This window comes from Uloborus diversus, chromosome 6 (assembly GCF_026930045.1).
Source record: "Uloborus diversus isolate 005 chromosome 6, Udiv.v.3.1, whole genome shotgun sequence".
Taxonomy (NCBI): Eukaryota; Metazoa; Arthropoda; class Arachnida; order Araneae; family Uloboridae; genus Uloborus; species Uloborus diversus.
In genome coordinates, this window is record NC_072736.1 from 100,431,618 (window position 1) to 100,458,134 (window position 26,517).

The 26,517-nt window shown below is 33.9% G+C and overlaps 1 protein-coding gene across 1 annotated transcript in view; it reads left to right on the forward strand.

Annotated features, from left to right (window-relative positions):
- The window catches only part of LOC129224014 (leukocyte tyrosine kinase receptor-like), a 208,518-nt gene that overhangs the window by 22,336 nt on the left and 159,665 nt on the right, over window positions 1-26,517 (forward strand). The window contains exon 2 of the mRNA XM_054858410.1: window positions 4,456-4,731. Coding sequence (XP_054714385.1) covers window positions 4,456-4,731 — 276 coding nt within the window. The remainder of the gene's footprint in view (window positions 1-4,455; window positions 4,732-26,517) is intronic.

Genomic DNA, 26,517 nt, shown 5'->3' on the forward strand with positions numbered 1-26,517 from the left:
TGACGATCGTAGGCACATCTAAAACAAAATTTATCGTAAAAAAGAGTACTTGTGAACGAACTGGGGTGAGATGAATTATGTTAGCAGGTCTGTATTTTCTGGTTTCTGGGGGGGGGGGGAGGGGCGAAGGGTATGAATTCATTTAATTTTATAGGAAAAAAGCATAAAAATACAAGCAAAAATTCACATTTAAATTATGTTTTGAAAATACAGAGGATCAATTGCCACCCCCCCCCCCCAATTTCTCAAATGATGGGCTTGTATGTAGGTAAATGAGAAATGGGGGACGTCATGAAGGTAACTTACAGCTTTCAACAAGAACATTAGTAAACAATGAATAAACTAAAATGGAATGGGTATCAACGTAATGCAACTTTGAAGTCATGTTATTTTAAAACAAATTCACAAATTCGGCATACTTTTAAACAAGAAGTAGATTTTGATTTCCTTGTGAAGAAAACCCATTGAATTAAATATCTATGTAGAAGCAGTAATAAGAAGTGTTACAAACATTTGGAATAATTAGTCTGAATAGAATATAGGTTTCTTGAACTTTTTGCGACGCAAATAGTTTAGAAAAATGAGCAATAGAAAGAATAATCATAGGTTTAACGCTCATTGAAACAATTTGAACTAACGTAACTATTGAAGTATTACTTCATAATTCTTTACATTGGGAATGTTTTTTTTTATTGCCGATGAAATACTTATTAAAGTCAAATCATTTGTTTTATCACTTTCATCAACGCATCATGATTTGATTAAAAACAAAAAAAAAAAAAAAAAAAAACGTTAAACTTACCATTTAGTAATGACAAGTTGAGTATTAGATTTAATATTCTAAACACAACAAAGGACCGAATTTACAACCTGTTTTCGAGAAATCTTCAGTGAAATCAACATTAGAAGCAGTAAAATGATTAAGCGAATCTATTTGTCAAAAAAAGGGGGGAGGGGACACAACAATTAAACATTTTCTTTTGATGAAATGACTTTAGAAAAGGAATTTTTACTCAAAACAGCTAATTTGCCAGTGCGTCAATAGTTTATTTTAATTACTATTTGATGAACTTTAGAAAATACATATTAAGTACGTAGTCGACTACTGGGTATATCAACCAAAAGTATAGAACCAATGGTCAATCTGCCATAGCCGACTATTGATAATGAGTTCCCAGTTCAGTACCCAGTGGTCGGCCACCCCTCTAAAATAAATTGAGTCTAAGAAGGAGTTTATTTTTTAATTGAAACGTTATGTTATACAATCCATTAAAACATAAGTAAAAGCAAATTTACAGTAGAACGAAGAAAGAAGGGTATTTAACATGTAAAGATGATGTGTCTTCTTAACAAAAAACAAGCTGATGTGTGCATCACATGACTTCCTTTTACTCCAATTTAGTGATAATAGTGCCTCGGAGTGAGCAAAGAAACACTTTGAATATTTTCCCCCAAGTTTGTTGCGAACCGAAGCAAGGAAAACATTTTATACAGATAAATTTTCTCAATATTGGCAGTTTTAATGTGATTCGATGGTTAACTCTCTAAATACGGCCAAATTGAAACCAGATTTTTAAAAAAAAGCCAAATTTGTCGCTAAGTTGGCGAGAAAACTTGGCGACCAAAAGCTTGGCGATATATTGCCGAGTGTTTGCCAAGTTATAACACCACTTGACTTTGCAATGAAATTCACAATGATTTTACCCCAAAAAGGTGTAAAAAGACCCCTTTTGGAACACCTGAATGCAACGAAAAAGAGAGGTGCACAACTAGGCCCCACTAGAAGTCTACGTACCAAATTTCAACAATCTAGGACATACCGTTTCTGAGTTATGTGGGATACATACGCACATACGTGCATACGCACATACGTACATACGCACATACATACGGACGTCACGAGAAAGCTCGTTGTAATTAACTCGGGGATCGTCAAAATGAATACTTAGGGTGTCTATACGTTCTTAGGTGGTCACGTGGTTAGGTATTCACGTGTGGTAGGGTCGAAAAAAAAAATTCATTCGGTGCGAGCAAAATGGAAATTAAGGCCGACTTTTGAGTGAAAATGTTTTCGCGAATACAATACTTCCTTTTTTGCAAAAGGAAATAATAAGCAGAATCGCAAACTAGGATGATGGGCACACCATTTAAAATAAAATGAGTCATTACTACTTAATGAAAAGCAATTACAACTTCACTGTTATTGGATGATAATTGGGGAAAAGTAAAGAAATGTGGGAATGCATAATATCTGATTTTGAGTTATATATATTCTATTTATAAGCAGTTTTATGTCTTTGTGGCCGACTACTGGAGCACTTACTCTCCATAAAATAAATCCAACTTAGCTGTTTATGCAGACTTGTTCTTAAGACATCCGGGAAGCTGCCTGCACAATCCATATGCTAAAAATTTCAACAAACAAAATTTTACAAAGAAGTTAAAAGAGGTGTTCAGATTTTAAAATGTTTCATGTACACACAAAACATCATATTTTTGCACGAAATAAAATACTGCCAATTTCAAAATTTTTAATTCGGGATATAGTTCCTAATTGTTGAAACATAAAATAAAAATTTTATTCTCATTCTTTCATTTATTTCGAATATATTATTCTCATTCTTTAATTTATTTCGAATATATAGCTCTTTATTTGATTTATGACCTATTTCCCCCACCAGGCCCTATAGAAGAACGGAAAAATATATTTAGTAGGAGGGATGGCTAGTTTGATCAAGGGGCACATTGAACTGGCCTTGATAATTATCATATTACCATTACTATTTTTATATTAATTAATGACTAACAAATCGTCCTTATAGTTCTACAAATAATATAATGAAATCACGTGGTGCAGTTATATTAAACAGATTATGTTGTTATTTTGGCAATGTTGAGTTTTTTCATAAGTCTGCAACTAATTTTTAAAATTTTTAATTATTATTTTTTCTTTTTTTGAAGAAATGAGCAATTAGTTGAATTTCTTTTCTAATGTAAGTTCATTAATAATTGATTGTAGGTTCTTGGTTTTTTTTTTTTTTTTTTTGTTGAGAAAAAAATATGGCAGCGTTTTTTGGGGTCAAGAATCCGGGGAGACGTTAGTCCACTTTAAAAAACTCACAAAAAAGGAAATTTTTTTCAAGAATTATAAAAGCAATATTCGATTATTTAGCAGCAGGGAAATTGATCATACCAAAGTTGTGCTCATTCTTACAAAAAAAAAAAAAAAAAAAAAAAAAAAAAAAAAAATAGATGGTTCTGGCATAAGTAGCGCTGAAATGAAAGCTCGTCAATTTAATATTTGATATAATTTAACACGTTATATTGATTGTTAAACTTTATTTTTCATTCCAAACACAAAACAAGATTAGTTACAAATATTGGATAATATTTTCCATTTAAATTGCAACAGAAGTTGTTTTCGTAATGCGGACCAACGTAACCCTTACCTGGGACACGTCAGTCCACTCCACGGAGTTCTATTAAAAATTATCTAAAAGCAGTTATTGAATTGTACCTTTTCAAATAAATCTGGAATGATGAGAAATACTTAATGAAACTCACGTTAGAAAATCAAATTTCTTCCTTGTTTTTTTTTTTTTTTTCATAAGAAAAAAATGAAAAGTAGAAAAGTAGATTAACGTGCCATGACTCCTTCTATAAACGTATTCAAAATCTCTATTTCATGAAAGCACAGGAGTTCAGTTTTGCTTTATAATTTAGAATGGTTTTTAGTACAATAAAATCTAATGTATGGCCTGAAAAAAAATTTTTTTTTTAACCCGGAGCAGCTTCTTTCGATAACTACAGATGTGATTGGGGCATTTCTGAAAAAAAAAAAAAACTCAGTCACACATACACTTGTGTTCATAATTAAAAATAACTGATTCACCGGTTTTAAGAAGGGAGTAAATCCAAAGCTCTTTGAAATACAAGAATCTTACTACTCTCTTATACAATACATATTAAGATTGATGTAAAGGGTTCTATACAAAGCACTCAAGTTAAACAATATAGTAAATAGTTAGTGTAAAGCATTTTTATCCCCCCTCCCTTCTCCTTTCCAAAAATAAAAATCCTTTGGATTTACTTCCAAAAATTGGCTGTTCAATTATTTGTCTCGTAATAGTCTGACAAATAGTCGAATACTGGCAAATCGCTCCAAATTTGGCAAAATACCACTGCGTTTGGGGCAAATCTATAACCTGGTAGCATTGTGAAGGCTACGCAGATTTTAATCACAGCCTTACGATGCTACTAGGTTACTAACCTGGTAGAGACCAGTTGTTAGTTGGGGAAAACCTAACCTGAGGTTAGGTTTTCCCCAACTATAGTATTAGCAAAATCTCTAATGTTTCTTAAAAAAGAAAATTCACATTTGACAGAGTCTCACAATGTAATGAGATGTTTCTGATGGCTTTTAGGTCTCAAAATTTCCTTTTCTTATTTTTATAGGCTCCGCTGAACCAAAAATTTCTTCGCTTCGCCGAGTACCCCCATCTTCCATCAGGATGCCGCAGTCACTTCTGTTCCCGCTTCTATCCCTCTGGCTCTGTCTCTGTTCTCGGCTATGTCACGGCATGGACGCCCTTCCAGAACACTGCGAAGATGAGTTTTCGGATCCGGATTGTGGCTGGAGTTGGTCAGAAGGATGGTCCTTATTATCAGCTGAAAATACTTCCCTGCTTGGCCCAACTGCACCTTCAGCCGATGCCCGCAACAATTCAAAAGGTAAGGAACATTCATAAATCGAAGTTGTTGTTGTGTACTCTTTGAGTGGTTCAAATTGGACCAAAGACTGTCCAGAATGCGTCGGCAATATCAATGCAGTTGTTCTCATATAGAGATCAACTTGTGGGTTCTTGGTAATCTGTTGGAGCTTCCTCTGGATAGAGGGGCAGGAAAAGATGTGTTCTAGATTTAGTTCGTTCTTGAGTTCTTACAGTTCTGATACGCTCTGGTGCTATCTTTCCGAATTTCTATTAACTGGTAATGTTTTATTCTGAGTCTTGCCATGGTCTTTGCAATAAGCAATGACTCTGTTGGTATTTAGTTGATGACCCAACCCTGGCAGTCATACCAAAGCTAAATTTCTGCAATCGTTTTGAGCTATACTGTAAAATGTCGTTATATCTGATTCAATAATCTCTATCAGGAGCAATTACAGATAATATTCTCAGTTTCTTTCCAATAAAAACAACTTTAAAGTTAAAAAATAATGCAAATCGGAATGTTTTTAATTTTTTTCTAATGATTGTTCCGTGCGATTTAGAAATTTTCAATTTATGGCTTTTGTTCCATGTATACTAGCCGCATTTTGAGCTATTTAAAAATTTGCATTTCTATTAAAGTGTTTGTTGTTAACAAAACCCAATATTACTTCGCAGAGTCTCTCATTTTCGTAGTTACAATGTAGTAACCAAAAATTATATTAAAACTCTTATGTACTGACATTGCGCCTTTATTGAGAATATTATACATGGTGTCTGAAAAGTAATTGACACATTTTTAAAAATCATAGAAAAGGAACAAATTGTCGAATGAATATGCGGTTTGCGCTACATTACTTCACAGGTTAAAGAATTTTGTTTTTATTAAATCTTAAAAATAAAGAAGTGAAAAGTGTATAGAGTGTGACGCTATAGGCAATCGCTGTATCGTCACAGTAAGAAACAGAAACGTCGTGTGGTAATCATTTTATTAAACAGAAAGCTATATAGTATTTCATTACTTGCAACATTTGTGGAAAGTGGATGAACTTGAGTACCGTTTGGATGTGGTTTGAGCAGCACACAATGTATACTTTGAACTCTGATAATGAAAGGCATTGCTTCCTCTTAAATTAAATAACTCAACACCTCACAATCAGTTTGTTTTTCTTACTGTGACGATACAGCGATTACTTATTAAAAGCACTATTTTCTGTTTTCTTTTTTTTTTCTTTTTGTTACAATGTCATGAAAATTCATGAACTTTTGAAGTATTATGGCGCAAACCGCATACTCATACGACAATACCGTCGCCTCAGAGCAACAGTAAGATATTTAATCCCAGATATAACACTAAGATATCTTACTGTTGCTCTGAGGCACAAGGCCTTTTCATACACCTGTATTTCTGTTCATTGAAATAACGATTTAAATTGTATTGTGGAAATTTGTAAGATGCAGAATCGAAGCTAGTATTTGACGTGATTTTTCATTTATTTTTCGATGTAAGGCATTCAATAACAAACAACATAACCTACAAATTTAAATAGTCCGTTCTCATTTGATTCCGTGCATCTTATTAAGTACACTGTAACAAAATTCGGAAACGTTTCTGGATATATCGGAAACGTTTCCGAAATAGTAGGAATCCTTCATCCAATAGCGAACTCCTCAATATTCAGAAAGCTTTTTGTTATTTCAAGAAATCTAGAGGCGGAAGTGATGACGCAACGCTTCGAAGCCTATTTCATCCTTCCAACACGGGCGCCAATGAGTCGGAAATAACGAGAACTTATTTTTTTTTCTTATCTATGGTTGCTGCAGTCAGCAACTGTTTAGCATTGGATTGCTTGTTATTTCATGTCTAGAGAGTAGTAAAATGTGTCGAAACTAGTTTTACGCCTTTGCATTTTGGACTGCTCTTGATTTTTTAGACGACGTACGCAGCTATTAAGTCAGTTAATAACCATTTGCTTCTTTACAATTTCCAATGCAACCATAATTAGGTATATATTGTGTGTTCAAGCGTGAATAGTTTCAACACCCGTGTTTATAATGAAACGAAACCCTTTGGATTACTTATTCAGTTGTAATGGTGGTACTTAGATTTTTTTCCGCTCATGTTCACTTGTAAGTATTAATGAATATTTTAAAACAAGCAATTAATTCATCTGCTTATTCATTTTGTTAAATGTGGTTAACAATAAAAAAATTCCTTGACATTAGTTGTTCCGAAAATAACATTTCCTTCGTGGATATACTAGTTTAATGTAGGGCAGTCAGGAGGAATGAGTCAGAGGCAAAAATGGAACAGCTGCATTTACATGCCGAAATAAAAAGTAATATTATTTCATGTCATCGTTTTAAAAGTGATCATTTTTTAAATACTATGTTATTAATATTCAATGCACATATGCGGAGAAGACGAGGGGCGTTCACCACGCTGTCTGTGCCATTGACATTTTCAAGGGGTTGCTTTTTTAAGGGGGGGGGGCGCTTTATATCATTTTATGGGTGCACCATCACTCTTATGGTGTGGGGGGGGGGACTCTCGTATATATGAAATGGAATAATCATGTAATAGAGTTCAATGTTTTAATAAAGAAAATATATAATGCATTTTGAGCACTCTCTAAAAATAAAATCAGTAACCTATTTTGATTAAGTATCTATATTTGTGATAAACTGGAAAAGGGCAAGAACAGAAGAATAAACCCGAATGGTTCCAGCAGGGGGACTTTGGTGTCATATTTAAATTCATCAATTTCTCTGTTGGTACTTTTCGGTACACTTTGTTCGTCAAAGAAATGACTTGACGTGAACGAATTTCGGAACGCAAAGTGTAGGTAAGTTCTGTCAAATTTTATCCGAAAATAAAAGCTATCAAGTTTGATACAAGATATGTTTTTAAGTTCTGCATTAAAAATACAATATGTTGATAATTTTGTCTTGAAAATATTGAGAGAAAAACTGAAGTTTAATATTGTTTAACAAACAATCCCACTTTTGAGAAAGTACTCCCCTTCCCTCCCCCGACGATTTTGTGATTATGAATGAAACTACTATATTATTTCATAAATTTTCAAAAATTTATAACTGTGCATATGTTATGCTGTTAACCATGCTATTTGTCATTAGAAATTCAGAAGGAAAAAAATCCACGAATGATTCTAAAATTGCTTGTTTTATTGCTCTTAGATATGAAAGAATTGAAACTGATATGGCATGCAATACTATAGTAAAGAATTATTTTTTAGAAAAAATCACGGAAAAAGGATTCCGAAATTCTCAGAAACGTTTTTGAAAATTGTTTGGAGAATTCCGAAATACTCGGAAACGTTTTCGAAACTTTCATAAACCACAGCTGCACAGAATACTCAGAAACATTTCTGGAAATTACGGAAAGAGGATTCCGAAATACTCAGAAACGTTTCTGAAAATTACAGAAAGAGGATTCCAAAATACTCAGAAACATTTCTGGAAATTATAGAAAGAGGATTCCGAAATACTCAGACATGTTTCTGTACATTACTGAAAGAGGATTCCGAAATACTCAGACACGTTTCCGGACATTACAGAAAGAGAATTCCGAAATACTCAGAAACGTTTTTGAAAATTTCATGAACCGCAGCTGCACGATATACTCAGAAACGTTTCCGAATTTTTTTTACAGTGTATTAGACTGCTCATTCAAAATATAACCTTAAATTTGTCAGTAATAAATAATTTCTTGAAAATAAAAAGTTGGTAAAAATTTTTATAAGAGGGAAAAGCTTTACTCAAAGTCACGGCGCAGATTGCCATTGAGCTTTGATAGCGGTTTAGGTGTTCTGCGGGGTATTTTTCACTATTTTTCAGGGGATGGGAGAAGGATTCTCGCTCTTAGGGGGTCTTCTTGGTATTTGAGGACAGAATCACTCTTGTTCCTGGAGGGAATGGGCTCCCCTGATTACAGCATTTTTAACATGCTTAACATTTATGTCGAAAGGTCAAACAATGTCAATTTGTAGTTTTATCTGGAAAATCAATGCTTTTCACATGACCAATTATATGTTGTTTTCGAGGTTTGGCAGAGCTTCATGTTTGTTTGTTTATACTCCTCAAGGATTAACAAAAAAATTATTGTTGATCAATTCACATTAATACAAAAAACAAACTCCATTAACGTTAACATTCAGATTAAATATGTATAATTTTTATGCTTTGTAGATTAAAAAATAATACCTGTCATGAAAATGATCAAAGTTTTTCTCTTTCTTGCTATTATTTAAGGCAATTTAAACTTTATACTCGACATACACTTTCACACGCATTTGATGAGTCAAGTTGTGATAAATATATGCTTTGTGGCGCTATGAGTTTTAAAATCATTTTCTTATTGCATAGTTTTTCAACAAAACGGTCCAAACAAGTTACAGTTTACAGAAAACGTTTAATATTTTTTTTAATTTACAGCGTTTTTTAGGACAAAGTTCGTTACAGTAGGACAACGTCTATCGGGCCCGCTAGTTTATTTATACAGGGTTAGCATAAAAGAATATCCTGGTTTTAAAAATTTATATTTAACTAACTATTACACTTACTACTATAAATGATACATGAAAATAAAGACAAACTATTCAAGATTTTTGTACGCAAGTAATTACTTAAACGTGCACGTTCCGCACTAGCGCTGCCAGAAGGTTTTTTTGGTCACAACGGTCCCTACACGCGTATAAACTACTTTATTAGGATTGGCCGTGTATGTGATGATGATTTACCTTTTATGCGTTAGTCAGCCAGATCCCCAAACCTAACCCAATGTGATTTTCTTAATGAGTTTTCGCCAACGACGGTGTTTATGCATCACCATTGCCTACAACATTGCAAGAACTGAAAGATTGCATATGTGTAGCATTGCGAAAAATTGACAGTAAGTCACTCCTAAGTCTATGTTACAGATGTGTGTCGCGTTACGAAAGGCGCACTCATCGAACATTTCTGTATGAAAAAAAAAGCTTTCACTGTTTATCTTTATTTTTATGTATCATTTATAGTGCTAAGTGTAATAGTGTATGAAATCTCTTATATAATTAAAAACTGAGCGTATCTATGTATGTCCAAGCTCCCGAACGACAGTGAACTGACCATCGAACCAGGTATCGATGGATTCCTAATCTTCCCGTCTTTATGTTTGGCTATTTAACATAATCCTCCGATAATAATTAGCGGAGACATCAATTAAAAACTATTAATTATGAAGCTTGTATTTCGACATGAAATCCCTATTTTTCGAAGGCTTTCCTCCATTCAAATTATTGTTCAGTGCTTCATCTCAACTTTCCGCAACAACGCTTTTATTAAAATGTATAGCGGTGAAGAAAAACATTGAGATGAAAGATCTGTTGCCATTTTTTTCGCGAATATGAAGAGGTAAAATTCTTGTTTTTGTTTTGAGGCTTTTCCTGTAATCAGGAGATTTAAAATGTTTACTTTTTGGGGGTTTTCCGCAATCTGCCGCAAAATTTCACTGACTTTTTTTTTTGGTTCAAGCCTGAGTGTTGAACTCGCGTCACCTGACATGATTTTTATTTTCATGGTAGACCGTGCAAAGCCGGGCGACGCAGCTAGTAAACATTTTAAAAACCGGGATATTCTCTTATGCTAATCCTGTATATTTTTTAATAAATGAGCTGATGTGTGCATCACATGACTTCCTTTTACTCCAATTTAATGTCATTTCCCCATTGCTGGCAATTTTAATGTGATTCAATAGTTTACTCTAAATATCACCAACAATGGCCAAATTGAAACCAGATTTAAAAAAAAAAATTGCCAAGTTGGCGACAAAACTTGGTAACCAAAAGACTGGCGATATATCGCCAAGTGCCCGCCAAATAATAACACCACATGAGTTTACATCGAAATTAAAAATGATTTTCCACCGAAAAGGGGGCAAAAGACCTGTTTAGAAATACCCGAATGCAACCAAAGGTGGAGGTGCACAACTAGACCCCAATAGAAGTCCATGTACCAAATTTTAACTTTCTAGGACTTACCGTTCTTGAGTTATGCGACATACATACGTACATACAGACGTCACGAGAAAATTCGTTGTAATTAACTCGGGAATCGCCATTCCGGATATTTCGCGTGTCTATACGTTCTTAGGCACTTATCCACGTGTGGTCGAGTCGAAAAAAAAAAAAAAAACTCAGTATTCATTCGGGGGTGAGTAAAATGGAAATTAAGGCCGATTTTTGAGTGAAAATTTTTTCGCGAATACAATACTTCCTTTTTTTGTAAAAGGAAGTAAAAACATAATATTATACCTGACCTCATTATACCGGTAATAGTAGTTTCAAGCAATATGGATCCTAGAGTAGAAATTCATGAACTTCCTCAATGTGTGTGTTGCTTCTGAATGAATTTATATGTACCTATATTTTCGTCTTCAGACGTGACCTTTTACTACGGATACAGGCATTTGTTTTAGAAATTGCGAGTACCTTAAAATTTGTAATATACTTTTTGTTTTGAAGCCAGTACTTTGAATACATTCTCGATCAAAAATTTCATTTACTGAAGTACTTAATATTTTAAAAATGTATACGTAATATTTATGAACCTGGAAACTCGGAAAACGTTGTGGAGTGTCTAATTACCATTTGTAAACAAGTTTTTAGCAATAAATTTTAATTTTTTTTTCTAAACTGCAATTTCAAAGTATTCTTTCAGTTTTATTAAGGGTTGTAATCCATTTATATTAATTTTTAAAACATTAATTGCTATTGTCAATGTCAAATGACACAATTTCCTGCTTTCTTTTTGCGAATGACAAGAAAATATTCTCCATAAAATTATTTTTCAGAAATCTTCCTCGACGTCCATCTGTGATGTCGCTTTTTCTGAGAATGATATTTTTCAATTGATTTAAATAATTATTTTTTTCAAATGTTTGAACATAAATTTTAATTAGCATTTCCCCGCTTTACCGTTACTTCGGCAATTAATAACAGAAAGAGATAACTGACTCGACCCATTCTAACTTCGAACCTAACTTTAAATGTTTGAAAAAAGTTTTCTCTTCTTTGTTATTAAAACATCAATCTGCCACGCTTCTTCACACCAAAAGACACTAATTTTGACTGCATCAGCTAATTGCATTTTGAAATTTTGCCTGCAGTTTAGTTACCTAGGCAACGGGCCTGCCGTCAAAAGAGCCACGCACGAATGCAAAAGATGAGCCAAGTTATCTAAAAACTAATGTCTTTCTGCAGATGTTTTTCTCTGGATTGCTGCCAAGTTCGACTTTAAAAAAGAAACAAAGTGCGTCTTCTTCAGTTTTGCTTGATAGCGGAAAACTAATATTGCGATTGTAAAAAGCCAAGAAGAATATTATTTATGGATTTTAGGAAAAGTTAAAAAAGAGTTTTTCTAGTCATTATTACATTATGATATGATTTCTGAATTAATATTAATTATTTATTAACTGAAACAACGTTGATATATCTATTCGGCAGACATTTTCATGTGCATAATCCATAATGTAATATTCACTACAATTTACCTTTTTTGAAATAATCTACTTCCATTCTGCAGTGGGTGGGAACAGAGCTAATTATTTTTTATTGAAATTTGTCTCAGACACCAACAAGTGTTAAGGATATTTCTTAATTTTTATTATTTGCGATGTAATATTTCAAGGAATAAATACCACTTATGAACAAATTTCACGAAAACTTACATTACTCAACTTCCATTCTGCATTCCCATGAAGCTAATCATTTTTGACTAATATTTGTCTCAGAAATCAACAATCGTTTAGGATGTTTATTAATCGTCATTATTTTCGATGTAATTTCTCAATGAATAACTTCTATTTATGAACTAATTTAAAACTTGCATTACTCTAATTCCATTTTGCAATGGTAATGAAGCTAATCATTTTTGACTAATATTTGTCTCAGAAATCAACAATCGTTTAGGATGTTTATTAATCGTTCATTATTTTCGATGCAATTTTTCAATGAATAACTTCTATTTATGAACTAATTTAAAACTTGCATTACTCTACTTCCATTCTGCATTGGGAATGAAGCTAATCATTTTTGATTAATATTTGTCTCAGAAATCAACAATCGTTTAGAATTTTTATTAATCGTCATTATTTTCGATGTAATTTTTCAATGAATAACTACTATTTATGAACTAATTTCGACAAAACTTACATTACTCTACTTTCATTCTGCAATAGTAATGAAGCTAATCATTTTTTATTAATATTTGTCTCAGAAATCAACAATCGTTTAGAATGTTTATTAATCGTTATTATTTTCAATGTAATTTTTCAATGAATAATTACTATTAAAGAACAAATTTCGAGAAAACTTACATTATTCTACTTCCATTCAACATTGGGAATGAAGCTAATCATTTTTTATTAATATTTGTCTCAGAAAAAAAAACAGTCGTTTAGGATGTTTCTTAATCGTTATTATTTGCGTTGTAATTTCCAAATGAATAATTACTATTTATGAACAAAAACTGCAAAAACAAGGAAGAAAATTCTTTGTACATAATGTAACTTTCACGGAAATTTACCTTATTTACCTTACTCAACTTCCATTCTGCATTGGGAACAAAGGTAATAATTTTTGATTAATATTTGTCTCAGAAATCAACAATCGTTTAGAATGCTTATTAATCGTCATTATTTTCGATGTAATTTTTCAATGTATAATTACTATTTATGAACTAATTTCGAGAAAACTTACATTACTCTACTTCCATTCTGCATTGGGAATGAAGCTAATCATTTTTATTAGTATTTGTCTCAGAAAAAAACAGTCGTTTAGGGTGTTTCTTAATCGTTATTATTTGCGATGTAATTTTCAAATGAATAATTACTATTAATGAACAAAAACCGCAAAAACAAGGAAGAAAATTCTATGTACATAATGTATATCCATTTTCTCTTTTTTGGGTAATACTTAACAATTCGCCACACTTGATTTTATTTAATACTTTTTTTGTATTTCTTACTATCAGCAGGTGTAATTTTTTTTCTATAAATGTAATGATAGTTTAAATATTAAGAAAAAAACAGCTAAGCCTAACTGTGACCTATTTTACCCCATCCAAAATAAAGCAAAATGAAAAGAAAAAAAATCAATATTTTCTTATCTGACTACTTTTAATTGATGTACAACAATCTTCTGTTATCAGGAAATACCTTTAGTTTGCCTTGTCATTTAATAAAATATAAAAGATTTTTCGAAGTTGGTCAACTGTGTGTTTTACAAAGCAAAATCGGATGCTGATAAAATGTTTTATTTTTGTTGTCATACTCTTGAGAGAACCGTTTTGAGATTAAATTTTTTTTTTGCCAAAAACAAGAAATATTATAAAAAAGTTTTTATTGAAAAAAAAATATTAATAATAAAAAAAAACGTTTTAATTGTGTTAACACAGAGTTACTACAAACTTACCCATTTTATTACGAGTTCCATTTTACTGCACCATATTTTACTTAATTTGTGCTAGTTTGTTATTAAATAAGGTAAGCGCACCTATAATGGATACTACGCTAGAAGCGGTTAACGTCTTCGAAAAATGAAGATAATAGGACTTTTAGCCTAGATCTCCCCCCCCCCTAAAAATTACCTCATTATTTTGTTAGAAGGGTCAACTATATAGCTACGGAAAAAGTCTTACTATTTTTTTGAAGATGTTATCTACTATCCACTTTAGGTGCTATTATCTTAACTGAAGGGTGTAGACAGTAGTATAGTAGTAAATGCATGTAGGTATATAGTAGTAAATGCACGTAGGTGCACAGTAGTAAACGATAGTAGTCCATCAGGTTTAAACGAGAAAAAAAACCCAAAGAAGTGTCACAAAGTACGGTACACTTACGGTTCTTGAAATAGTATTTCGGACCGGCGCACAGTGGGGCGAAAACGCCAAAAAAAAAAAAAAAAGCGCATAAAAATGTTTTTTTCTTCCCATGTTCAACCAATTGAGGATTAATAAATTTGCACAGGCCTATCTTAGGCATTCAGAACTGGAATTTTAGAACCCTTCGTCCACTACAAACCTGAAGAAAGCCTTTAGATGGTGAAGAACTACGAGTGCGGGAATTTAAAATAAGTTGCTTTTAAGCAGCCTTTCTTTCTTTTTTCTTATTGTAGGCGGGTATATTCAATTTCTCTCGTGTCCAACGATAGTAATAGGACGAAAAAAATGAACAATCGAATATTCAAACTAAAAATTGGTTCTGATCAGCACCGAAATCTAGGGAATTCAAGGTTTTTTTGTTTGTTTTTTTCAAAACACTTTACAGGAAAATGTACTCTTATGTACTCTTTGAAATTTATATTAATTAGTCATTAATGGTTCGTATGAAGAAAGTGAAAGGGAATTAACTGCATTAACCTACGAACTTTGTACCCTGAGCCCAAACAAATCGAAAAAGCTGGCTAATTACATGCATTCTTAAACAAACGAGAGAGGCCTTAAAACATTTTAAAGCACTTTTTGGCGTTTTCGCCCCACTGTGCGTCGTACCAACGCGTTCCAACACCACTGCCAGCTTCCGCTCCTGGATTGAAAATTTGGGGGTGCTGCAAATTTTGAAATACATTAAAACGTTGTACATATTATTTAATACCTATGTTTAGTACATTTTTTTTCTTAAAGCACTACGATGAAAATAAAAATAGTCGAAAACAGCCAAATAAAGTTTATATAATGTGAGAAATACAAATAATGTACACAAAAATGAAGTTTTAAAAATATTTTAGGGCCATTCCAGCGTTACGTGTGTGACTTTTTGATACCAGTTCTTTACAAAAAAAAAACAATAAAAACCAATATGATGTTTTCAAAATATCGCTTAATAGTTTCTATTGGAGTTACAAAACATATGTGAGAGTTTTTAGGTGGCAATGTTCTTTTACTAGAATTATTCTAAATTTTTTTTATAGAATTTTAAATGCAGCGTTACGTGTGTGACTCGGAAAATCTGAAAATAAGCTGTACCTCATATTATTTTGTAACTTCCTGTAAAGTTTTGAAAGGTAAATGAACAGTACTTTTTGTACATGTGTCTAAGTATACCAAGTAAGTATTCCATAAATATCTTTTCTAAAGCTCGTACAATAGCAATAAAAAATATTTTATTAGCGTTACGTGCGTGGCATTAGAGCGTTACGTGTGTGACCCCGTGCAGCACAGTTGAGGGGGATTTCCTGATAAAAATCCACAGTTTACTTCGGATCTTTGCCAAATTGAGGTTCTTTGATGCTCAGGAACTCACATGGAGATTTTTACCTGAGAGCTGTGACTCCCCCCACGGGGGTTTTCCTAATTCAAATTTAGTTTACATCGGATCTTTGTCAAATTTGACACAGAGGTCCTTTGATGCTCAAGAATTCACATAATGTTATTTTCGCCCCTCCCCTATGGGGGGGGGGTCGACCTCCCTTAGGGGTTTTTTTTGCCAGAAAATCTGTGAAACGGGATATTTAGACCTAGTATTAACAATGATAATATTTTTTGAATTTAAAAAAAAAAAGCCTAAGACGTCTGAATTTAAATTTTGAGGCATAAAATTGCTCTTTTCTACACGTTGATTGGAGATTTTACTCGATTTTTTTTATTTAAGCCTGATTGTTGAAAATGCGTCCCTTGACACACCTCTTATTTTCGAGGTAGACCGTGCAACGCCGGGCAACGCAGCTAGTAAATACTTAAACTGAAAGGATATATTCACAAAACAAAGAATAAAGTAAAATTAATTTTTATTTGTTTTTCGAATAAAATAGTAATGTCAAGCTCATAAACGATCACAAACTTTTAATACTTACTTATTTGATAAATAAATACCTTTGTGCCGAGGAATAAAAGGAAATATCCAACGTTGCTTAGCACAAATAAACAGATTACAGAAACTAACTAGTAACAGTTACTTATTTATTTAGAAATTATTTTTTTAATTATTATTATTAGTTATTTTTAACACTCATTGAGCCTTGGTTTCAATGGCAACACACAATATTCTAAGTTGAACTATGTAAAGTACCTTTTTCCGTAAAAATGGTACGTAAAAATGGTTTTGCAATGAAAACCATTCAGGAGCGTTATGTGTGTGACATCTTTCAAAAAGCCTCGTTAAAAATTTTCTGCCGAATGTTTGAAGATGAAAGTCTGGTTACATGTATTATATCAAGTTAATTAGTGATATGGTATATTTTTCTCCTAGTCCCCCAATTTGACCTTGGAGGAAAACTTTTGTTCCTCTTGCGTTACGTGTGTGACCAATTAAAAGTGATCTGCCTATTTTGGGGGGTTAAAAAGCTATCAAAAGTCTGTATTAAAATAAAAAATGAGATAGTACCGGCTAGTAGGCCATATAACCTCTATTTGGAACATATATAATATTTTTTGGCTGTTGCTATACTGTTTTGACCAGCTGATTCCGAATCCGTTGAGTACCAGACGCTAAACCTTGAGCGTTTTTGTCAAAACGGTGAAATTCAACGCCGCTTTAAAACGTGAGAAGCAAACTAATGTAGACATACGTGCAATGAAATTTATTAGAAATTTTAAAATGACAGTATTTTTTAGTCAGAACAAAATTTGCAGTAAGCCCTCATTCATCCGAACCCCGTTACACCGAACGTCACTTAATCCGGACAGTCTTTAGGATGTATGTACGCGCCCACTGAATAATGCAGGCCTTTCTCATGCATGTGGCATGGTAAGAGTGAGAGAAACTACAGTAGCACCGGCGACGTCGAATGGAGTCAATAGCAGCAAGCTGGAGAGCTGTTGAGATTTTTCTGTGTGTAATAGCCTGTTTGTTAACCTTAGCACAATTTATAGCTTATTTTGCTTAATCCGTTATTTCATTAATTCGAAAGACTTGGATTCCCTTTTAGTCCAGATAAATCAGGTTCTAGTCTTATTGGAAAGATATATTTATAAAATTGGATACGAATAAAACCAGCATGCATATACAATAATAGAGCAATTTGTTTGCTGAAACGAAGATCAATTGACAGAAGAAAAATGATAGTCAGATGACTTTGCGCACATTGTGTTTTCATTTTCGCTGAAAAGTAATTTCTTAATTGTCGCAACCATTATCGCTATCGCTATTTTCATTTGATGGTTTTGAAGAATTAATACAGTCAAATTCATAAGCAGAATCAAATTCAGGACATCGCATAGAGAATTTTCCGCCTGAGCACAGTACTTCTACATCCAGTAGAGCACCTGATTTAATTAAGTTGAGCATTTTCCTGGGAGCTGACAATTGTTATGGATGACTTTTGCTTTCTGTAATAAACTTTCAATTGTTCCCAACCGTAATTAAAAGGGTTGAGAGCTAGTGGGAAAAGTGAACCAGCTGATTTCCACAAAATTGTTTGGTAATGTACAACAAATCTGTGAGGATAAAAACAAACTTCAGTAGATAGTAAGCTGTTAAGTTTTGGACATCGATCATCATCCTTTTGTTATTGGCCACAAATTTTCTAGACGTAGCAGGTCCTGCTAGTGGCCATATAAACTGGGAATAAATTTTGATGCTTAATGTAAAATCTATTGTCGCCATTGGAACATCTAGATGAGTTATGTCCTTATGCAAACTTAGCTTTTTTAAGGCGAAGGACAGTTAACTTTCCAATAGAAAAAAGAAATGACACTGTATCACAGTCAATTAAAGCATGTGCTGCTAAGTGGTTTGAAATTCTTTTCTTGTTCCTTTATGACCTCAATATTGCTAATGATACTTCGACCCTGTGAGCATAAATGAGAGTGGTCAACTCAGTTCCCTGATGCATTGCGCAAGTTCTTATATAAGGACGATGAGCTAAGATGCAAAGAACGTCTGTGTCATCAGAAATTACTCTTCAATGTGACTTTTCTTTTTATTATTCGCGAATCATGAAGTGAATTAATCACATCCCTTCTCCATGAGAAATAGGAGTCTGCTTACAGTCCAACCCTAATTTCAATTGAAAAAAATATGTACCAATAACAATATAAGCCTGGAGGAACATTCATTAAACTCTGTCTGCCCACAACCAATCTTGCATCTTATTTGCTGCTACTTTCAATCTGATATCTTTTTAGCAAAGTGATGATTCTGCGTGAAGTTGAAAATCACGACAGAAACCTTTTTCTCGTGTGAATTGGTGCTAAAGTTATGGCATCTGCCAAACGCAAAGTGTGCCCATGGAATAATTAGTATGCGTTGGCTTAATGTGGTTTTCTACAGCATCAATATAATCACTCACCACTGTTGGTGTTGTGTTGTGACTTCTGGGTGACTCCTACCGCCTACCCGTAATCTACTTTCAGTTTTGACTTCAATGCAGAAATTTACTTGGATCTCTCTCATTTCCATCATCATTAAATCAAATAAAGTAGTAGAATGAGGAGCCAGTTGATGACGAACTAGTTTCTGTTAGGAGACTTTCCCTTGATGATGCCACAATTCGTTTATTTTAGCATCTATAAATCCTGTGTCCAGCCTACGAAACGAGTCGCCAATTTTAGTCTTCTTTTGGTGAATGTAGGCATTGTTTTAACCATTAATTTCCGGTGGAATCCTTGTAGTCAGTTAATCATATGCATGCCGCTGGGACATGATAATTTTAAGAATCTTCTACATTTAAAATTATATTATTCGTAATTATACCAGAGTAACTGTTAACCACATCGTTCGCTGGATGATCGAGGTTTTTAATGCATCAAACAAGCGGAGAATGTTTCACAAATTGTGTTTGTCTGTCATTTGAGTCTGAAACAACACGAGTGTGATGCTTTTTGACATGATAAGTGACAGCATTTTGCATCTCACCTTCTTTATTGATTCAAAATAATTTTTCAATCAACCAAATATTCCAAGTAATAGTGCCCAAGCAGCAGCTGTTCTTTTATTTTTCCAGTGTTTTGTAATAATACCAGACGGTCCATGACTAGTGTTTTATCTGATACGTTTTAAGCCTATTTTCCCCCCTTAGAGTTTATTGTCAAGCTAAATCAAAATTTTAGGCTCCCTATGTATCGCTGTTGATGTTTATCTTTAGTAAAACATCATATTTTCATGCCGATTATAGTTTAAAAAATGATTGATACCTGAAAATCCAACCTTACAATTTTTTTGACTAACATCTTGAATTTTACCATTTTTACAAAAACGCTCAAGGTTTAGCGTCTGGCACCCAACGGATTCGAAATCGCAAGTCGAAATCTTATATATGTACAAAAAAGAGGTATCATGATATTTCAATGGACACTAGCCTGGACTAAGACATAATCATAGTAAAGCTTCTGTGTTCATGATATTTGATCGTTTTCCCCCAAAAAATTAATGATTAAGTTAAAAAAAAGGCTCTTACATTTATTTCACTAACAACGCGTTTTTTTTTTTTTTTACTTCGTATAAATGTTATTAAATAAGGCAAAAATCTGATATAAAAATATTTTAAACTCAAAATTGATGATAGAATTGAAAAGTAGATATTTTTCTGTCAAAAAATAAGGTTTGTGTGTGTGTGTTTGTTTCTACACTCCTGTTTGTGAAAATTGCAACACCATGAAGGAAGCATCATAGTTGAATGAAATTTAAAGGGTGGTGAAATTTAGTGGTAATGGTACAAATAAATGATTAAATTTTCAAACCAAACAAACAATAAAAAGAGATAGAAATTAGTTTTTTGTGTGGGCCACCTCGCGTCGCTATAAGAGCTGCTACACGACTCGGCATGGAGTGAAACAAAGTTTGAATATCTGCCTGCGGAAGAGTATTCCATATTGTTTGTATGCGCAACCAAAGTTCGTCTGTCGAAGCAACAGGACGAGGATCACGAGCGAGGCGTCGCCCAACGAAATTCCACACATGTTGAATCGGTGACATATCCGGGGAAGATGCAGGCCAAGGAAGAAGCTGTACCTGCTGCGAATCAAGGTAGAATTTCACAGTCCTGGCGACATGTGGACGGGCATTGTTCTGCTGGAATACAGCCCCTGGCAATCCTTGCAGGAAAGGAATAGCTTGGGGCTGTAAAACTTCGTTTATGTATCGGGTTCTGTTCAAATTGCCCAATAATCGTAGCAATTGTGATCGTCCATGGTATGCTATGTCACCCCAGACCATAACTCCGGGTGTTCGTCCACTGTGGCATTCGATAATGCACTCCGGAATGTGCCGTTCCCGGCATAGCGCCTGACACGAATTCGGCCATCATGGTGCCACAAATTGAAGTGGGATTCGTCAGAAAAAACGACCTGCTGCCAATCAGCACGCCAGCTCCATTGGCCATTGTAGCCGCAGGCGGCGATGGTTTTGCGTGAGAGAAATCCTGTATAAAGGAATCCTTGCGCGCAGCCCACGCTGCAGCAGACGTCTCTGAATTGATGAAGCACACAATGAAACACCTGTAGCTGTTGATCACTGTGCTGCCAATTGTCTAGAAGAAGCCGTGCGGTCCGTCAGCGCCATACGCACCAGGTGTTTGTCATCGCGAGCTAACGTCACATTTCGGGGTCCACTCCAGGATTTCCGAGCTGTCCGACCCTCGTCCGTCCACTGCTTCCAAACACGCATGATTGTGCTGCTGTTACGCTGCACACGAGCGGCTGCTGCACAATAAGACAATCCCAGCTTCACGAAGGTCGACAATTCTGTCCCGTTCAAACTCCGAAATTTACTCAAATTTCGCTTTCTTTCGTCGAAGAGGCATATTAAAGATTCAGTTAACGTTTATTCTAGCATATAAACCACCGATAATTTCCGATTTCAGCTCACTCACGTAAGTCCTTCGTGGTGTTGCAATTTTCACATACAGGAGTGTATATTACGTGAAAAAAAAAATTTTTTTTGGTGGGTCAGGACCACTTTTCCTGGAATTGCCCTTTAAAATACTGTTATAATTCGTTTGTCATTGAACAAAGCTTCCATATTTCATCAGTTTTCTTATGAAAGATGATATGAACTTGGCACCATTGAAACTTTGCCCAAGAAAAACTATTCCCTTCCAAAAATTAAGCAAGGAAAATAGTACAGGGCATTTCATTTATTACATAAAAAAAATAATAATAATAATAAAATCAGCAGTAAATTAATAGAATACGTTGCAAAGTGCGCTTGCAGATCGAGTTGAACTCCTGTCAGGAAGCTTTTATGCACAAGAGTGTTTGCCATATTTCTTTTGATTGTAAATATTTATACCACTTTTACTGGTGGTTCTATTATATATTGAAATATTACGGTCAATCGCTTCAAAAGAAATAACTTCAAAAATGCATTTTAACCCATTAGCCTAGTAGCCAAATAAACGGAAGCATCGTTTTCAAAACGAGTTTTTATATCAAACATTTTCCATGAATAAATATTTAAAGATTAGAAACGAAAGTGCACAAGTAAAGAATACAAAGAAATTATAAGAATTTTAAAAATCATCATTACATGGTCTCAAACTCAAATAACTGGCAGAAATGCTGGGGGTTTCAGATAGTATCAAAAAACTTAAAACATTATGAAATTTATACTACCTATAGTTTGAAAATTATGTAAGCTTCTGTCCGAAGAATTACTTTAGGGGCGAAAATTTTGTAGATGCGTCATCATATTCAATACGGTTTTCAGTCAAGCATTTTCCCGCGATAGTTATTTTAGATAAGTAACGAAAGAGGAATTTGAAAACTACATTGTTGTTAAGATTTACGCTATAAACACATAGGGGATCACGGATGGTCACTGTTACTTTCCAAACATTTCCTTATTCGACAAATTTCTCTGAAGATGCGGCAAAATTTGGAGATCTATTCGTCAAAACTATCAGTAATCGCCGAAATTTGAAGTTCGAAGTTTCATTTGGCAAAAGTATCACATTCGGCAAAATTTGGAGTTCCATTTGGCAAATTGAGAATTTCCGTCCTCCCAAAAATTTAAGTTTGAGGCGCCCCTGTATAGACCCTACATACGACTAACCTATTAGATGCAGGATATTTTAGCTCGTAAATATCATGAAATCTACGAATATTCCTCTAGTTTTTACTTAAAGCATGATATGATTGCTGATATTTTGCAGAAGTTAGACAGATGACGACACTTTTCTTTTTTTGTTTCACAACAGACACGTGACTTAAGTCTTGAGCCAACAATTATATTATTGCATAGAATTATAACTTTACCTGTATAGCGGTTGTTTTAGAAAGCTAAGAATTTAATATTTTCTTCACTCCTGTTAGTTTTCAAAGAAAATTATTAAGAATATAGTGAAGATGTTAAGAACAGAAACTTTTTTTGGCAACCAGAATACATTACTCAATGAAGGATCTGGCACTCTGCCACTTCATCGCTTTGAAGTGGTATGAAATTTCACCTCGAGTTGTGAAAAAAAAAAAAAACTTAAAAAAAAAGAAACGCAGTTTGAGAGTCACAAGTGGATGGAGATAAAATCTTATTTATGCGTTATAAGTGTTCTTTTCAAAGTGTTTTTATCTCTTCCTCTTTGTTCTCTGATATATACATTCAACTTCAGTCATAATACAAATATCAAGTGCTGAATTTTTGTCGCACATTTGAAGACAAACAATATTTGTTTACCAAAATACTTAATGTTTAATTTTATTGGTTTACACTTTTACTAATTTTACTATTTATTTAAACTAAAAGTAAGAAGCTAGGTACAGTTTGTAATACGCTTACCTCGGTGACTGACACTGAGCTTTCCATTCAGACCACTTCAGTCATTAATGACTGACAGGAGCTTTTGTTGAAATCGTGGGTATCGTCGGTGACTAAGATAACAAAATTCTTACTTAAAACTTAAATTTAAACTTAAAATACATTGTTAATAATAAAGGATCATATCATTAAGGTAATTCATTTTATTAATCGTTTCAAAAACGTCGATACGTTTTGCGATTTTTTAAACCGAAGAACAGGCTTGTCGTTTAGGGCGGGGGGGGGGGGGGGCAGGTGGTCAAATTGAAAAATAAAGTTTTTTTTAAAAAAATAATGTTTTTACGCATAAGTGGGAGTGGTTTTTGCTATTTTCCCATAAAAAGGGCATTTAGCGCTTTGCCCTGGGAAAAATTGAAATGACGGGCCTGTTGAAGAACGGTTTATCTTTTAATACCATTCACCTGATGGAGAATTACTACTCATAAGCGCGCGTAGCGTTTAACATGTTATACTTATGGTTCTTCAGTTCAAGTTTGCTATTCAACTTCTTCGCTAAGAGATAAAATGAAAATAAATTCTGGAAGTTGCTAATAAATACTCTATGGTGCTAGTGCACATAATTTTCGATTGCTTGGAAATAGTTTGTTTAAGATTCAATTTGGGAAAGTTTGCTTTAAAAAATATGATATTGGAAAGCTCAAAAAAAAAAAAAAAAAAAAAAAAAAAACCTAGAGAGGCCAGGAAGTTTATTTGAAATAACTGGTTTAAAAGCTTGTTTTTTCAAACGTAGATTATTTTAGACTTCCAACATTTTTTTAAATATTTACCTTACCGAAACTTGTTTAGTGAAAAACATGGTATTAAACACTAATTTATGATAAAACCGCATTCACTTAACTTGAAATAATCTTTTTCCTTAGCACGCCCTTTTTATGTGGAGAATTTAATTTGAAATTGAAACGCAATAAACTATTGTTTTAATTCAACAACTTAAAGTAAATTGCAAAGCAGACATGTTAAAATTAATTACTGAGCAGAATTTCAACCAACTGATCTTCACTGCAATGCACTCATACCCTCTCCCCATTGATCAAATTTTGGAAGACCTTTTACAGTTCAATTGCCTCAGTCAGGATAATAATGCACTGAGTTGTTTTTCATGGCAGAAATTGTTTGTGACTTGTTATCATCGATTTCAGACAAACTACAGCGGAAAGAATGACATGTCGCTAGAGCTGCGGAGTCGGAATCGAAGGCATTAAAATTCCAGGAGTCGGAGTCAATCATTTTCCTTTCGAGTCTGTAGCTCTGCCAGGACAGCGAAGTCGGAGTCGGACTGATTTTGGGGTAAAGGAGTCTCGGAGAAAGTCACTTTCCTTCTGATTCCGCAGCCTAGCATGGTGCCCTCTACCATTGCTGCGAAGTCGAAGGGAAAACAACGGGCTCCGACTCTTGGAATTTTAAAGCCTTTGACTCCGACTCTTCTACTTCAAAATCAGTCCAACCCCAACTGTGATCCCACAAGCACTGGCAGAGTTGTAGATTTCGAGGGAAAATGACCGACTTTGACTCCAACTCCGAGTCCTGTATCCTAAAATCAGCCCGACTCCAATTCCAACTCCGCAGCCCTGCCCACTGCACCTATGTTCCCAATTGGTCCGGATTTTCAACTTTGTACTGTATACAGAACAATCTGGTTCGTCCGGATTGCCTAGAACCAAAGATAATCCGGATGGTCCTGGTCAAGGCCCAATTTCCCAATAGGCAGAGTAGGCAGCTATCTAGGGTGGCAAAAATTTCAAATGTGGCAAATTTTGCTTTAAGCATGGTTTTTTTTTTTTTTTTTTGTTTAATCCTTACTTTTGAAGTGAACTGCTAGCATTATTTTATTTTCCATAGTAACATCCTTTTCTTGTAATTTAATAATGTTTACTTTCACTCATCTTATGAAAGTGAAATATTTTTCAAGCATGGTAATAGATGTGTGGAAAACAATAAGTGTGAAGACAAAAAGCTGTGTCGAGATTGAAGAAAAGCAAGCGTCATTGCGTTTAACCAGAAACTCCAACAAGATTTGACTAATATTTTTAGTGCTATAGTAAAGTTTACTCAATTATGATTCCTTCAGTGATTAACGTTTATTATTTTCTTCTTTATTGTTAATAGTATTAAGTCTGGGCAGCAAATGAAAATGAGTGATTTCCGAAAAAAGGCTGAATGATTTTAAATTTAGAAAACATGCTTAGTTAAAAAACGATGAACAAAAAGGAGTCTTCGAAACGTTTTTAAAAAGGATGCATATTTCCAAATGTCAGTTTTCAAAAGGCAGAATCTTTGAACTTTTTGTAATGAATTCCAGAAACAATTTACAAGTGAAATACCATCTTGAGAAGTGGTAAGAAACGTAAAGTGAGTGAACGTAATAACAGAGAAAAATATTTAAATCGTTGATTCATAGTTGAAAACAATTTTTAATTTGCTGAATGATAAAATACGAGCGTACACGAATATCATACATAAATTCATAACACCTAATCGGAAGGAACGTAAAGCATCATTTAAAAACCAATTTTAAAAATTTTGAAAAAGAAAAAAGGATATCAGTGTTGCAACTCCAAATTTTCCAAACAAGGATTTTTTTGGGAAATCGCACTGGGACCTCTCATTGGAATACCCCTGAATATAAAGTTTCATCATTTCATAAGCTTGACAGTTTAAACTTCGGAAACACTAATTTTTGCGTTCTTTTAATCACGGAAATTTTGCATCTTTTTCCTTTTTTTTTTAGGGGGGGGGGAGGCGGCAGATTTCAGATCTACCTAGGGGCAGCGCGGAGCTAAATTCGGCTCTGGTCCTGGTAGTATGGATAATAAGCCAAGCAAATCATTAAATAAGCAGACTTGCCGTTTTATTCAGACGAAAACCATCATTTTCAGCAAATTTACATAAAAGACTTGAAAACAAAATATCAAAACAATTTTTCACATAACATCTTAACAAAGAATTGTTCTGCTGCGTTTTGGCTCAAACATGTGTGTCGTTTGAATAGAGCAAAGTCAATCTAACACTTTATCATTAGAGTCCAGCTGCAGTGGTGTTTGTTAGAGTACCATAATTTATTGT